This window comes from Galeopterus variegatus, unplaced genomic scaffold, assembly GCF_000696425.1.
Source record: "Galeopterus variegatus unplaced genomic scaffold, G_variegatus-3.0.2 Scaffold4823, whole genome shotgun sequence".
NCBI lineage: Eukaryota > Metazoa > Chordata > Mammalia > Dermoptera > Cynocephalidae > Galeopterus > Galeopterus variegatus.
Genome location: NW_007730934.1, coordinates 140510 through 154357, shown reverse-complemented (window position 1 = coordinate 154357; position 13848 = coordinate 140510). Strand labels below are relative to the sequence as shown.

General features: G+C 34.7%; 1 protein-coding gene across 1 annotated transcript in view; it reads left to right on the top strand.

Moving 5' to 3' along the window:
- RIPK2 (receptor-interacting serine-threonine kinase 2) overlaps nucleotides 1–13848 on the top strand; it is a 40169-nt gene that overhangs the window by 23055 nt on the left and 3266 nt on the right. Inside the window, exons 7-9 of the mRNA XM_008588431.1 lie at nucleotides 1002–1087; nucleotides 10685–10774; nucleotides 11811–11904. Coding sequence (XP_008586653.1) covers nucleotides 1002–1087; nucleotides 10685–10774; nucleotides 11811–11904 — 270 coding nt within the window. The remainder of the gene's footprint in view (nucleotides 1–1001; nucleotides 1088–10684; nucleotides 10775–11810; nucleotides 11905–13848) is intronic.

Sequence of the window (13848 nt, the reverse complement as noted above, 5' to 3'; positions counted from 1 at the left end):
CCTCCCTCCCTCCTCCCTCCCTCCCCTCCCCCCCAAGAATGTCCTTTCCGTTTGCTTGTTGTAACAACTTCAAAAAAGTATAGTTGTTATATCTTCTTCCCACCCCCCGGGTTTTTTTGTGTGTGTATGTGGGTGAATTAATTTGTTTATTTTTTAGCTCCCACCAATGAGTGAGAACATGTGGTATTTCTTTTTCTCTGCCAATTTCTGTCTTTTTTAATTACAACTATTATACTGGTATTGGATGTTATCTCGTTGCAGTTTTAATTTGCATTTCCTAATGGTTTTAAGCACCTTTTCACGTGCTTTTTAGCCATTTGTATTATCTCCTTTGGTAAAATTCAAAACTTTTACTTGTTTTTTAATTGTGTTACTTGTTATATTGAGTTGTCAGAGTTCTTTAAATATTCTAGATACAAATAACAGGTATGTGATATGGAAATATACTCTCCCAGTCTGTGTCTTATTATTTTTTTCTAAATAGTGTCTTGAAGTGTAAAAGTTTTCTAGTGTTTTTGAAGTTCAATTATCAATGTTTTTAATGGATACTGTTTTTCTGTTTTTGATGTCATAGCTAAGAACTCTGCCTAACCCAAGTTCATGAAGATTTTCTCCTATATTTACATTTAGGTTTATGATCTATTTTAAGTTAATTTTTATGTATGGTATGAGATAAAGGTCTAAATTTACCTTTTTTTCATGTGGATATCCAACAGTATTAGCACCATTTGTTGAAAAGACTGTCTTTTCCCCATTGAATTATCTTAGCACCTTTGCCAGAAATCAGTTGGCTATAATTATAAGTTTATTTTTAGACTCTCAATTCTATTCCATTGATCCCTATGTCTATCTTTATGCCAGTAATAAAGACTCTTAAGACAATGGAATGTCATCAGTTTAGGAAAAAGTTGACTTGGGGCTTTATCAGGTAAATATTAGCATTTCAATTGAATGATTAAGAACAATCTGAACTCAAATTGTATTTTTTTTTTCTTATTTAGAATGTTTAATAGAACTTGAGCCAGTTCTGAGAACATTTGAAGAGATAACTTTTCTTGAAGCTGTTATTCAGCTAAAGAAAACAAAGGTAAATTGCCAAATGAAATGCTAGAAATTAGGACGGACTTTAAACAACTATTTATTACTCATGGAAATTTTCAGTTTAGTTCAATTTTTAATCTATATATTTTTCACAGATATAGGCTACCATTTTGGGGTGGGAGCGTTTACCAGAGACTATGAATACTACCTTTTCTTTGTCATTAAAAAGCTTTTCCATTTCATTAAAATGACCACCTTCAGATTTTAAATACATTTCCATAACCCTCATATATCAGATTTAAATTTAAAATGTATAATGAAGGCCAGTTGTATACAATGAATGTCCTGAATCACTAGAAGTTTCTGTTTGTTTTTTTATTTTTTAATCTACATTTATTTTTCTAAATTTTAATACCTACAGATGCCTGGATTCTTGCACTTCTCTTTTTATTTGGTGTATTTGGGCTTTTCTAAGATGTATTGCCAAGTTAAGCTGTAGAATTTTTATTATGATTGAGGCCAAAATGCATACTTTTTTAATTACTTGGTTTCCCCCACATATACACACTCAAACACTACATGTTGCATAGATCGAAAACACAGTAGCAGTTGATATGAATTACCTAGGACAGTTATCTTATTTACTCAATCTGGTTCTTATGGATCAGAACAACAATTGAAGGGACCTATCACTGCAGGCTTTTCTTAGTATTACCAAAAGTTGTCTTAAAAGAACTACAATGCTTTAGGACAAGGTAAGCATAGTTTAGCACTTGCTGGGTTTCATTAAATTGTACTTAACATCTGATAATACAAACCACCAGTTAGCCAAATGCTCGGGTTGTGAAGAAGCACAAGCTACAATTTACTCATCACTAAATGATGTTGCTTGCCCCTTGAGTTTGCTAGATCTACTGATGTAACATTTGGTTTAAAAGGGAGCACATAAAGGAAGGAATTAAAGAGGAACTGCATTTCGGTTTTTTTGGTAACGTTTCACTGGTCCCTGGCATCTGAGGAGGTACAGCCTTTCCAGAGCGTACCAATTTCTCCACTTTTAGTAGATACGAACTTCTGGTAACATTTTTTTTGCCTTATCTTTTTAGTTCCTTTTTATCTCCTCACAACCTTCTCTTTTCTTTCTCTTCTTCCAAAGAGAGGTGGATAGAAGGGCCTGTTGTCTTGGTTATGAAAGGGAAGAAAAGCATCACAGATCCTTTTTTGTCCTGAAACAACTTAAACACTAGGATCCTTTATTTAAGACTTAATTTCTAGAAGAAATTTTGGCTTTTTAAATATAGGGTATATTTTCAAATATTTTATAATACCATTTAATAATAGCATTGCTTTCTTCAGTGTTTTTAACTTGTCATATTTTTTTCACGTAGAGTTGTTGTAGTTGTTTTTTCTTTCTTAAAAACTTGTCTCAATTCTGTGAAACTGTTAGAGCAAGAATAGCATCTGATTATATAGGTGAGAAACTGACCTACCAAAATCCCACCTTGTCCACAGGAGATACGTTCCAAGACCCCCTGTGATGCCTGAAACCTCAGATAATATCAAATCCTACACATTTTTTCCTATACATACATACCTATGATAAAGTTTAATTTATAAATTATGCACAGTAAGAGATTAGCAGCAACAACTAATAATAAAATATAACAATCATAACAATATGCCATCATCACTACTCTTGCACTTTGGAGCCATTATTAAGTCAAATAAGGGTTCGTTTAACACAACCACTGGGATACCACCACGGTTATCTGTTAACCCAGATGGCTACTAAGTGACTACTAGGCAGGGAGCATCTACCATGTTCATCTGCTGGACAAAGAGATGATTCATGTCCGGGGCAGGATGGAGTGGGAAGGCAGAGGACGGCACGGGATTTCATCACGCTGCTCAGAACAGCGTGCTGTTTAAAAGTTAGGAATTGTTTTGTTTTTGTTTTGTTTTGGTGGCTGGCCGCTGTAGGAATTGTTTATTGCTAGAATTCTTTATTTAGTATTTTCTGGCAGTAGTTGACCTCTGGTAACTGGAACTGGGGAAAGTGAAACTACAGATAGGAGGGGACTACTTTATAGGGAAGTTAGTCAATTGCGTAACACCACACACAGCTAGCGAATGGCAGGGCCAACTTTAGAATACAAATTTAATAAGATTCTTCACGAAGAAATTTTTGAAAACGAAGATTAGCATTTAGGTTGACTTGTTTTGTTTGAGTTTCCTGCATTTATTTTTTCGGTTCTTTGCACTGCCTCCTATAATTCATGTTTTCATAGGTAAATGCTTCCTATATGTTGAATAAAAACACTGAACAAAAAAAGAGGTTTTTTTTTAATACTCCATTTTATTTCTTCTTGGGTATTGATTCACTAGTTCAGATGCAATTTGAATCATCATAACTGATCAGTTATGAAAAACAATATTGCTAATTCAAGGATACTGCATTATCAGAAATATTTTGGTAAATTTTATAAGCACAGAAAAACCTTACATAACAGAGACATAGCCAAAACTAATTTTAAAGGTTTATATAAAAATATATTTACAAATGTCCATTGAACTACTGTGTGCAAAGTACTAGACTAGGTACATTATATACACAGATGAATAGGAGTTTTTTTCTCCTAAAGTTCCTTACCTATGTAATGGAACAGGCAGTCACAAATGTGAATCATGTAGGGCTGGGTGTGGAACTCACCAGTTTCTAAAGTTCTGAAGAGCAGTTGGCATTATGTTGGTCTGGGGAAGGGAAGCAAACCAAAAGTTTGTTATTAAATCACTCATTAGTGATGGCATCTAATCCAAGCCTGGCTTATGGAGACAGGAGTAAATCACTTGATTTTAATGCAGAAGTATAGTACATTCATCCATTGGTATCCATGAGAGATTTACTCCAGGACCCACTTGGACATCAAAATCTGCATGCTCATGTCCCTTATATAAAATGGCATAGTATTTGCACATAACCTACACACATCCTTCTGTATACTTTAAATTGTCTCCAGATTACTTATAATACCTAATACAATGTAAATGCCGTGTAGATAGTTGTTATACTATTGGTTAAGGAATAATGGACAAGAAAAAAGTCTGTACATTTTCAGTACAGACAAAAATTTTGTTTAATATTTTTGATCCACAGTTAATTGAATCCACGGACTTAGAACCCATGGATTTGGAGGGCAGACTGTATTTAAATAAATCATCTGCTTAGCAGCTACCAATTCTCGAGTACTTACAAGTAGTCTTAGGGCTTATCTGTATATATTATTTCTAATTTTCCTTTCAGTTATACTGCAAAATAGGTATTCTTATCTCCAATTTATAGATAAGTAAAGTGATATTAAGTCTCATGCCCACTCAAACATTTAGGTATCCTGGGATTCTAAACCAGGTCTGATTTGCTACATGGCCCCCACCATTCCATTATGATGCATTACCTCCTTTACTTAGTCCAAGCCTCAGTTTCTCATCTGTAAAATGAAAATAGTAGTAGTACTTACAAACATAGTGCCTGAAATATAGTAAACGCTTAATAATTGTGAATAGGCCCACACAAACACACACTAAAATTTATTAAATACCTAGTTTGTACCTGAACTTTACATTCTTTATCTCAGTCTCTAAAAAATCCTGCATGTAGGTAGTACTACATTTTTAAGAATGAAGCTGAGTCTCTGAAAGATCAATAATTTGCTCGTTTACCAGTTAATATGAAGCAGAATTCAAACTCTGTGTCTCTAAAGTTATTTCTCCTACCATATATATATATATGTGTGTGTGTGTATGTATATATATTAATTTGAAAGAAAAAGAAACTTATTGCTTACAGTTTCAGATGTGGGGAAGTTCAAAGTCCAGGGAACACTTACGATGAGGGTCTTTTTTGTTGGTGGCTTTGCAGCAACACAGGGGTCTCACATAGTAGAAAATGGTGGAGCAGAGAGAGAGTGAAAGATTCTCACATGTCTCTTTATTTTTTTAATTATTTTTTATTTTATTTTATTTTATTTTTATAATTACAAAATGTAAACATTTTGAGGGGCCCTTTACCAATTTCTCCCTAACCCCCCACCCCCTCCTCCTTTCTCACCTCTGGTGTCTTCAGTTCTGTTCTCTCCTTTTGAGAGTTCAAGGAATTATTGTGATTGTTCTTTCTTTCTTTCTTTTTGTTTGTTTACTTTTTTCTTTCAGCTCCCACTTATGAGCGAGAACATATGGTATTTCTCTTTCTGTGCCTGGCTTATTTCACTTAACAATTTTCTCTAAGTTCACCCATGTTGCTGTGAATGGCAAAATTTCATTCCTTTTTATGGCAGAGTACTTTTACATTGTGTATATATACCACATTTTCCTTTTCCAGTCATCCATCAATGGACATTTAGGTTGGTTCCAACTCTTACCTATTGTAAATAGAGCTGCAGTGAACATTGGAGTGCAGGTGTCCCCTCGACATGATGATTTCCGTTCCTTTGGGAATACACCCAGCAGTGGGATTGCTGGATCAGATGAAAGTTCTATCTGTAGTTCTTTAAGGAACCTCCATACGTATGATGCATGAATTTACAGTCCCACCAGCAGTGTAGGAGGGTTCCCCTTTCTCTACATCCTTGCCAGCAGTTGTTATTCCTTGTCTTTTTGGTACTGGCCAGTCTAACTAGCGTGAGATGATATATTTCAACATGGTTTTGATTTGCATTTCCCTGATGCTTAGTGAAAGTTGAGCATTTTTTCATGTCTGTTAGCCATTTGTTTATCTTCCTTTGAGAAATGCCTTTTCAACTCCTTTGCCCATTTTTTAATTCAGTTACATGTTTTTTTACTGTTAAGTTGTTTGAGTTCCTTGTACATTCTGGATACTAATCCCTTGTTGGATGCATAGTTTGTGAATATTTTCTCCCATTCTGTAGGTTGTCTTTTTACTCTGCTATTTCTTTTGCTGTGCAGAAGTTTTTTAATTTGATATAATCCCAATTGCTTATTTTTCCTTCTGTTGTCTGTGTTTTTGGGGTCTTGTTCATAAAGTCTTTGACCAGTCCTACTTCCTGAAGTGTTTCCGCTATGTTTTATTTTAGGAGTTTTATAATTTTGGGTCTTATAGATAAATCTTTAATCCATTTTGACTTGATTTTGGTATATGGTGAGAGTTACAGGTCTAATTTCATTCTTCTACATATGAATGTCCAGTTTTCCCAGCACCACTTACTGAAGAGGCCATCCTTTCCCCAATTATGCTCCTGTTGCCATTGTCAAATATGTGTTGGCTGTAAATATGGGTGTTGAATATTTACAGCCAACAGATATTGGCTTTTCTATTCTGTTCTGGGTTTTCTATTCTGTTCCATTGGTCTGAGTGTCTGTTTTTTATTGCCAGTACCATGCTGTCTTGGTTACTATAGCTTTGTAGTATAATTTGAAGTCAGGTAGTATTATGCCTCTGGCTTTATTTCTTTCTTTCTTTCTTTCTTTCTTTCTTTCTTTCTTTCTTTATTTATTTATTTATTTTGCTCAGGATTGCTTTGGCTGTTTGGAGTCTTTTGGTGTTCCACGTGAATGTTAGGATTGTTCTTTCTATTTCTATGAAAGATGTCATTGGTATTTTGATGGGGATTGCATTGGATCTGTAGATCGCTTTGGATAGTATGGACATTTTCACAATGTTAATTCTTCCAATCCAAGAGTGTGGAGTGTCTTTCCATCTTTTTGTGTCCTCTTTAATTTCTTTCAATGGTGATTTGTATTTCTCATTGTAGAGATCTTTTACCTCCTTGGTTAAATTGATGCCTAGGTATTTTATTTTTTTGGTGACTATTTTAAATGGGCTTGCTTTCTTGATTTCTTTTTCTGCTAGTTCATTGCTGAAGTATAAAAATACTACTGCTTTTTGCATATTGATTTTATATCCTGCAACTTTACTGAAATCATTTATCAGCTCTAAGGGTTTTTTGGTAAAGTCTTTAGGTTTTTCTGTATATAGGATCATGTCATCTGCAAACAGGGACAGTTTGACCTCATATTTTCCAATATGGATGCCCTTTCATTTCTTTTTCTTGCCTGATTGCTCTAGCTATTACTTCCAATACTATGTTAAAAAGGAGTGGTGAAAGTGGGCATCCTTGTCTTGTTCCCATTCAAGATGATATTAGTAGTGGACCTTCTATACCTAATTTGCTGAGAGTCTTCATCATGAAGAGATGTTGAATTTTGTCAACTGTTTTTTCTGTGTCTATTGAGATAATCATATGGTTTTTAATCCTTGATTTTGTTAATGTGGTGTTTCACATTTATTGACTTGCGTATCTTGAACCATCCTTACATCCCTGGGATGAATCCCACTTGATCATAGTGTGTAATTTTTCTGATGTGTTGTTGTATTCTGATCACTAATATTTTTTGAGGATTTTGGTGTTTGTGATGATCAGAATTATTGGCCTGTATTTTTCTTTTTTTGTGATGTCTTTGGTTTTGGTATTAGGGTAATGCTGGCCTCATAGAATGAATTTAGGAGATTGGCCTCTGTTTCAATTTTTTGGAATAGTTTGAAGAAAATTTGTGTTTATTCCTCTTTATAGGTATGGTGGAATTCAGCAGTATAATCATCCAGTCCTGGACTTTTGCTTGTTGGGAAACTGCTGATTACTGCTTCAATCTCATTGCTTGTTATTGATATGTTCAGGTTTTCTATTTCTTCTTGGTTCAGTCTTGGTAGTTTATATGGGAACAAAAATTTATCCATTTCCTCCAGGTTTTCAAATTTGTTGGCATATACTTTATAATAGTCTCTAATGATTCTTTTTATTTCTGTGGTATTGGTTGTAATGCCTCCATTTTTATTTATAATTTTTGTTATTTAGGTTTTCTTTTTTTACTTTGCCTTGCTATTGGCTTGTCTATTTTGTTTATCTTCTCAAAAAAACAACTTTTATTTAATTGATCTTTTGTATCATTTTGGGGGTCTCTATTTCATTTGGTTCTGCTCTGATCGTAATTATTTCTTTCTGTCTGCTAATTCTGGGATTGGATTATTCTTGATTTTCTCATTCTTTGAGGTGCAGCATTAGGTTGTTTATTTGAAATCTTTCTATTCTTTTGATGTAAGTGTTTACTGAAATAAATTTCCCTCTTACTACTGCTTTTGCAGTATCACACAGGTTTTGGTATGATGTATATTTTTGTTAGTTTCAAGAAATTTTTTGATCCTTGTTTAATTTCTTCTTGGACCCATTGGTTGTTCAGGAGCATGTTGTTTAATGTCCATGTGCTTTTATAGTTTCTTTGGTTCTGCTTGTTGATGACATCTAGTGTCAATCTTTTGTGGTCTGAAAAGCTACTTGAAATGATTTAAATTTTTAAAATATGTTGAGACTTGATTTGTGGCCTAACATGGTCTATCCTGGAGAATGTTCCACGTGCTGATGAGAAAAATGTATATTCTGTAGTTGTTGGATGAAATATTCTGTAATTACCTGCCAGCTCCAGTTGGTCTAAAGTATAGTTGAAATCCCATGTTTCTCTGTTGATTTGTTGCCTAGATGATCTGTCCAGTGCTAACAGGGGGCATTCAGGTCCCCTACTATTATCATATTAGGTTCTCTTTCTTTAAGCCTAATAGTGTTTGCTTTATATATCTGGGTGCTCCATTGTTGGTTACAGATATATTTATGATTATTATGTCTTCTTGTTGTATAGATCCCTTTATCATTATATAGTGGTCTTCTTTGTCTCTTATGGTTTCTGGTTTAAAGTCTATATTACCTGATAGAAGAATAACTGCTCCTGCTTGTTTTTGATTTCTTTTTGCATGGTATATCTTTTTCCATCCCTTCACTATTGGTCTGTGTGTGCCTCACCAGGTGAGGTGAGTCTCTTGACGACAGCATATAGTTGGGTCTAGCTCTTTAATTAAATCAGTCAGTCTGTGTCTTTTGATAAGGGAGTGTAATCCATTTACATTTAGGGTTGTTATTGAAAGGTGGTGTCTTACTCCTGGCATTCTATCCATTTTCATTTGGAAGCTTTAAATATCTTTTGTACCTTTCTTCCCCTTTTTTTGTTTGTCTTTGATGTTTGTTTTTTTGTGTGCGGTGGTAAAATTTTCTTTTTCTTCTTTGCATTTTTGTTCTACCAGCAGGTTTTGTTCTTTCCCATGTATTCATGGTAGTAATTATCATTTTTCAGATTCCAGATGCACGACTCCCTTGAGGATTTCTTGCAGGGCTGGTCATGTGGTAGTGAACTCCCGAAATTCTTTTTTTGTCTGGAAAATACACTATTTCTCCTTCATTTCTGAAGGATAGCCTTGCTGAGCATAGCATCCTTGACTGGCAGTTTTTTTCTTTTAATATTTTGAATATATCATCCCATTTTCTTCTGGCCTGTAGAGTTTCTATTGAGAAATCTGCTATTATTCAGGTAGGGGGGGCTCCCTTATAGATGACTTGATGCTTTTCTCTTGCTGCTTTTAAGATTTTCTCTTTGTCTTTGAGCTTTGCCAGTTTGACTATAATGTGTCTCAGAGAAAATATATTTGGACTGAATCTGCTTGGAGATCTTTGAGCCTCATGGATCTGAAGGTCCTTGTCTCTCCATATGCCTGGGAAGTTTTCTGTTATTATTTCATTGAATAGGTTTCCGATGCCTTTCCTTTCTCCTCCCCTTTTCTTCATTTTTAAAAAAATCTTTTTTTTTAATTCACTTTGGTTATTTCTAAAAGACTATTTTCAAGATCAGAAATTCTTTTTCTGCTTGTTCTAGACTGCTGCTTAGGTTCTGTGTTTTTTATTTCGTTGAATGAGTCTTTCAGTTCCTTAAGTTTTGCTACATCCTCTTTTAAAGTATTAATCTCTTTGTAAATTTACTCCTTCATATCCTGGATATTTTTTCTTGTTTTGTTATGTTGTCCGAGTCTTCTCATATCACAATGAGTTTCCTTAAGATCGTTACTTAGAATGCCTTTTCAGTCATTTCAAGGGTTTCCTGCTCTATAGGGTCTGGTATTTGAGAATTACTGTATTCTTTTGGTGGTGTCATATTTTCTGGGATTTTTATATGTCTGGTATCTCTATGTTCATGTCTAGTCATCTGGTCGAGCAGTTGCTTCTTCTATTGTCTGGAGTTGACTTTGAGGAGAGAGACTTCCTCTTCTTTTTTCCAGTCTCCACTGGTGACTCTCTTTTTGTGAATTCATTCAAGTGTCTAGTGGGTCACCTGCATGGTGGCTGTGACTATTACTGTGGCAGCAAGCTGTGGCTGTGGCAGTGGCTATGGTGGGCTACCCATGCAGAAGTGGTGTTTTCACCATGTTCTTTCCTGATGCTGGGCAGGGGGTGCCACCCTCAGCTCCTGCATAGACCCTAGAACCCCAAATATGCTCCTGCCTGCTGCTGGCCAGGGGGCTGCTGCCCTCAGCTCCTGCCTAGAACCCTGAGCATGCTCCTATCTGCTGTTGGGTGGTGGGGCCTGCCTTCAGCTCCTGCCTAAGACCTTACCTTATGTATTATATCCTCAACTGATTTAGCTTTTATTTCCACTGATTTTGTATAAACATTTAAAATATGTTAATTAAATTATATTTTACTTCTGTAATTTCCTAATCACCTTTAATTAAAGTACATGTATGTATTCATTACAGTTACAGAGGGTTTCAAGTACTATTCACTTATGTGACCAGAAGAAAATGGAGTTATCTGTGAACATATCTGTAAATCGTGGTCCACAGGAGGTAAAAAAATATATATGTATTAAACTCAAAATGTGTGAAGAACATGAAAAATCATTTATTCTAACCTCTTCTTTTACGGATGGGCAACTACAGCCCAGGGAGCTTTTAGGGTTTGTTTGGTAGCCTATGGCAATCTCCAACTTGAAACCCAGCTCTTTTGATTCTCAATTCATTATTAATCTCATCACACCACAATCCTTGCTTCTTTGTTTGACTTTGAGTTCTGTCCTTGTCCCTTCATTGTATAATGAATAATTTCCCTGAGTAATATAGAAGCAAACCATTGATTATAGTTCTACCACTATATTTATGCCACCTTGTTCGTACCCGTTACAATAATTAATAAGAGGAAAAGCCAAGAAGAAAGATTTCTTTAGTAGCATTCATTCAGACTTATTTCATGTTAGTCTTCTCTTTTAAGAATATATATGTTCACTTTACAATTTAGAAAAGTGATAATGCCTTCAAAATGAATCTTAAAGCACAATACATACTTTTCAAATCATCTTTACATACACTATCTCCTTTGATCCTTAAAGCCCTTTTGTGCATATTTTAGATAGATAGTACAAAGAACCTGAGAGCCAGAGGATTTAAGTGCTTTATTGAAGGTTAGTCAGTAATTCCGTGACAGAGCTAGGAGTGTTCTCTATTAACATTTTCATGGTTTCCCAACCCTCCATGTTGAAGGAATCTGGGACACTGAGAACAGGCATTTTCTGTAAATCCGTAGGTAACTAGAGTTGCATATTTCAAATTTCTCATCCACGTAGGAAATATTGAAAAATTAATTATTTCTAATATTTAATTATTGCCCCAGTCCCATCATTTAAGTTGGTAAAGAAATTAAGTTTAGCTTTGTTGGTTATTTTATATATGTGTTTCTTTAATTTTCTAAGGTATAATAATTTTTCATAGTTTTGATACTTCTTTTGCAATAAGCCAAAAGAAAGAACTGTTTAGAAATTAAAACTGTATAACTTTGAAAAAAATGATTTTTTATTAACCTAAATCTTTTATCTTCTATTTATTTTAGGAATCATGTGGATCCTCTCAGGTCCATGAAAGTAGTGGTTCTCCTGCAACTTCAAGGTCCCTGTCAGTTCCTCAAGACAATGATTTTTTATCTAGTATGTAAATTTTTCAATCAGTATTGACTTGCAAGTTATCTATTTTCTCTCACTATTATATTCTTGACAGACAGTCATGGTTTATATGGAATATGTCTTTCATTTGCATTCATTACTCACTTTTTAAAAGGGACAGGTGCTAAAAATATGAACATAGTAGCGGAATGTTCAACAAATACATTTAAGTATTAAAGGCATTATGTTAGACACTGTGGCAAAACACCAAAAAAAAAAAAAAAAAAAACTCAGGTAAGAAATAGAATAAGTATTTCTAAGTAACCATAGTATGAGGTTGAAATTGATATATCGTAAGAGAGAGATGGATACAGAGCTATGGTAGTACAGTAGAAGAGTAACACTCTTTACAACGTATTTTCACAACTACCTTGTAAGGAACGTAGTCCTCATTTTACAGATTAAGGACTTTCTGGCAAACCCAACACTCAAAGCCAAGTCTTTTGATAATATTTTCATGTCACTTTATCATGTTGTTATTATGAAGAAATGATTTCTGGCTGAAGGCTTGACCAATAGTTATCAAGGATGGGCATTCCAGGCAAAAGAGGCAAAGAAGCAAAAAAATACAGAGATTGGTGACTAGTTTGGTTGAGCTGGTGAAAAAGTTGAATGAAAGTAGATAAAATTATGTAGGCTGGAGTCATGTAATCACAAATTCTAACACTCATCTAAGAGATCTGAGCTTTTTTACTTGGGTAGGGAGCCACTATAGCACATTTTTGAGCAAGGGTGTGACATGATAAAATTTTTTGATTTAGGAAGATTCATCCTAGCTGGAATATGTAGGATATTTTGAAAGGGAAAGGAGACTCGAAGTGGGAAGATCCATTTGGAGACTATTACTGTAGTGCCAGTGAAAGATTATGGAAAGTGATCCAGAGTAAAAGAAGGGGGTAGGAGTGATGCAAGAGATGTTATGGAGGACTTGATAGGACTAAATAATTTTTCACCTGGAGGAAAAAAGAGAAAAAAGAGGCCAGGCTGAATAAGTTAAACCTGGTGACTGGGAGAGCATTGGTGCTATTAACAGAAACAGAAGTTGAAACAGGTTTTAGACTTAAGATGAATTAAGTTTTTAATTTTTTTCGTTGTTATGAGTATTTATGGGGTACAAAGCTGACTGTGACTACTCATGCCCAAAATGTAGTGGCCAGATCCATACTGGCAGCAAGCCCATGACCACAAATTCCAATTATACCCCATGTCCCCCATCTCTGACCTGCCTCCCCATCCCCCTTAATTTGAGGTACCAGCAGTGCATATGGGGATGATATCCAGGGGGCTTTTGAAAATTTAAGACTAAGGTTCAGTGAAGACAGAAAATGTAATTACATGGATTTGAGAATAAGGAGATGATTGAGGCTCTGAGATTGAATAGGATCGCCGGAGAGAAAGTAGAAAGATACAAGTCATATATAGATTTAGTGGATACATTTAAAGTGTAGAATGAGGAAGAAGACACACAAGAAGAACTATGGGACTATGTGATGAAGTAAAATTCCATGATTTATATAAATTAGAAATTTATATAACATAATTACATAAATAGGACATTCACAGATGGAAGTTATAATAAAAACATTCAGTACAAGCTCTTTTTTGTTTTAAAAAAAATATTTACTTGCAGAGTTAGGTTTCTGAACCAGCTTTAATAGTAGTAAAAACTGAAGATATTGGAGGCTACCTTCTATATGACCCACATGTGGATATTTTTGCTAATAGGGATACCTAAGGAATATTCTTACTTGCAGAGTTAGGTTTCTGAACCAGCTTTAATAGTAGTAAAAACTGAAGATATTGGAGCCTACCTTCTATATGACCCACATGTGGATATTTTTGCTAATAGGGATACCTAAGGAATATTGTACTCCTAATGAAGATGTGTTTTACAGGAAAAACTCAAGACTGTTCTTCTTTGAAGCTCCA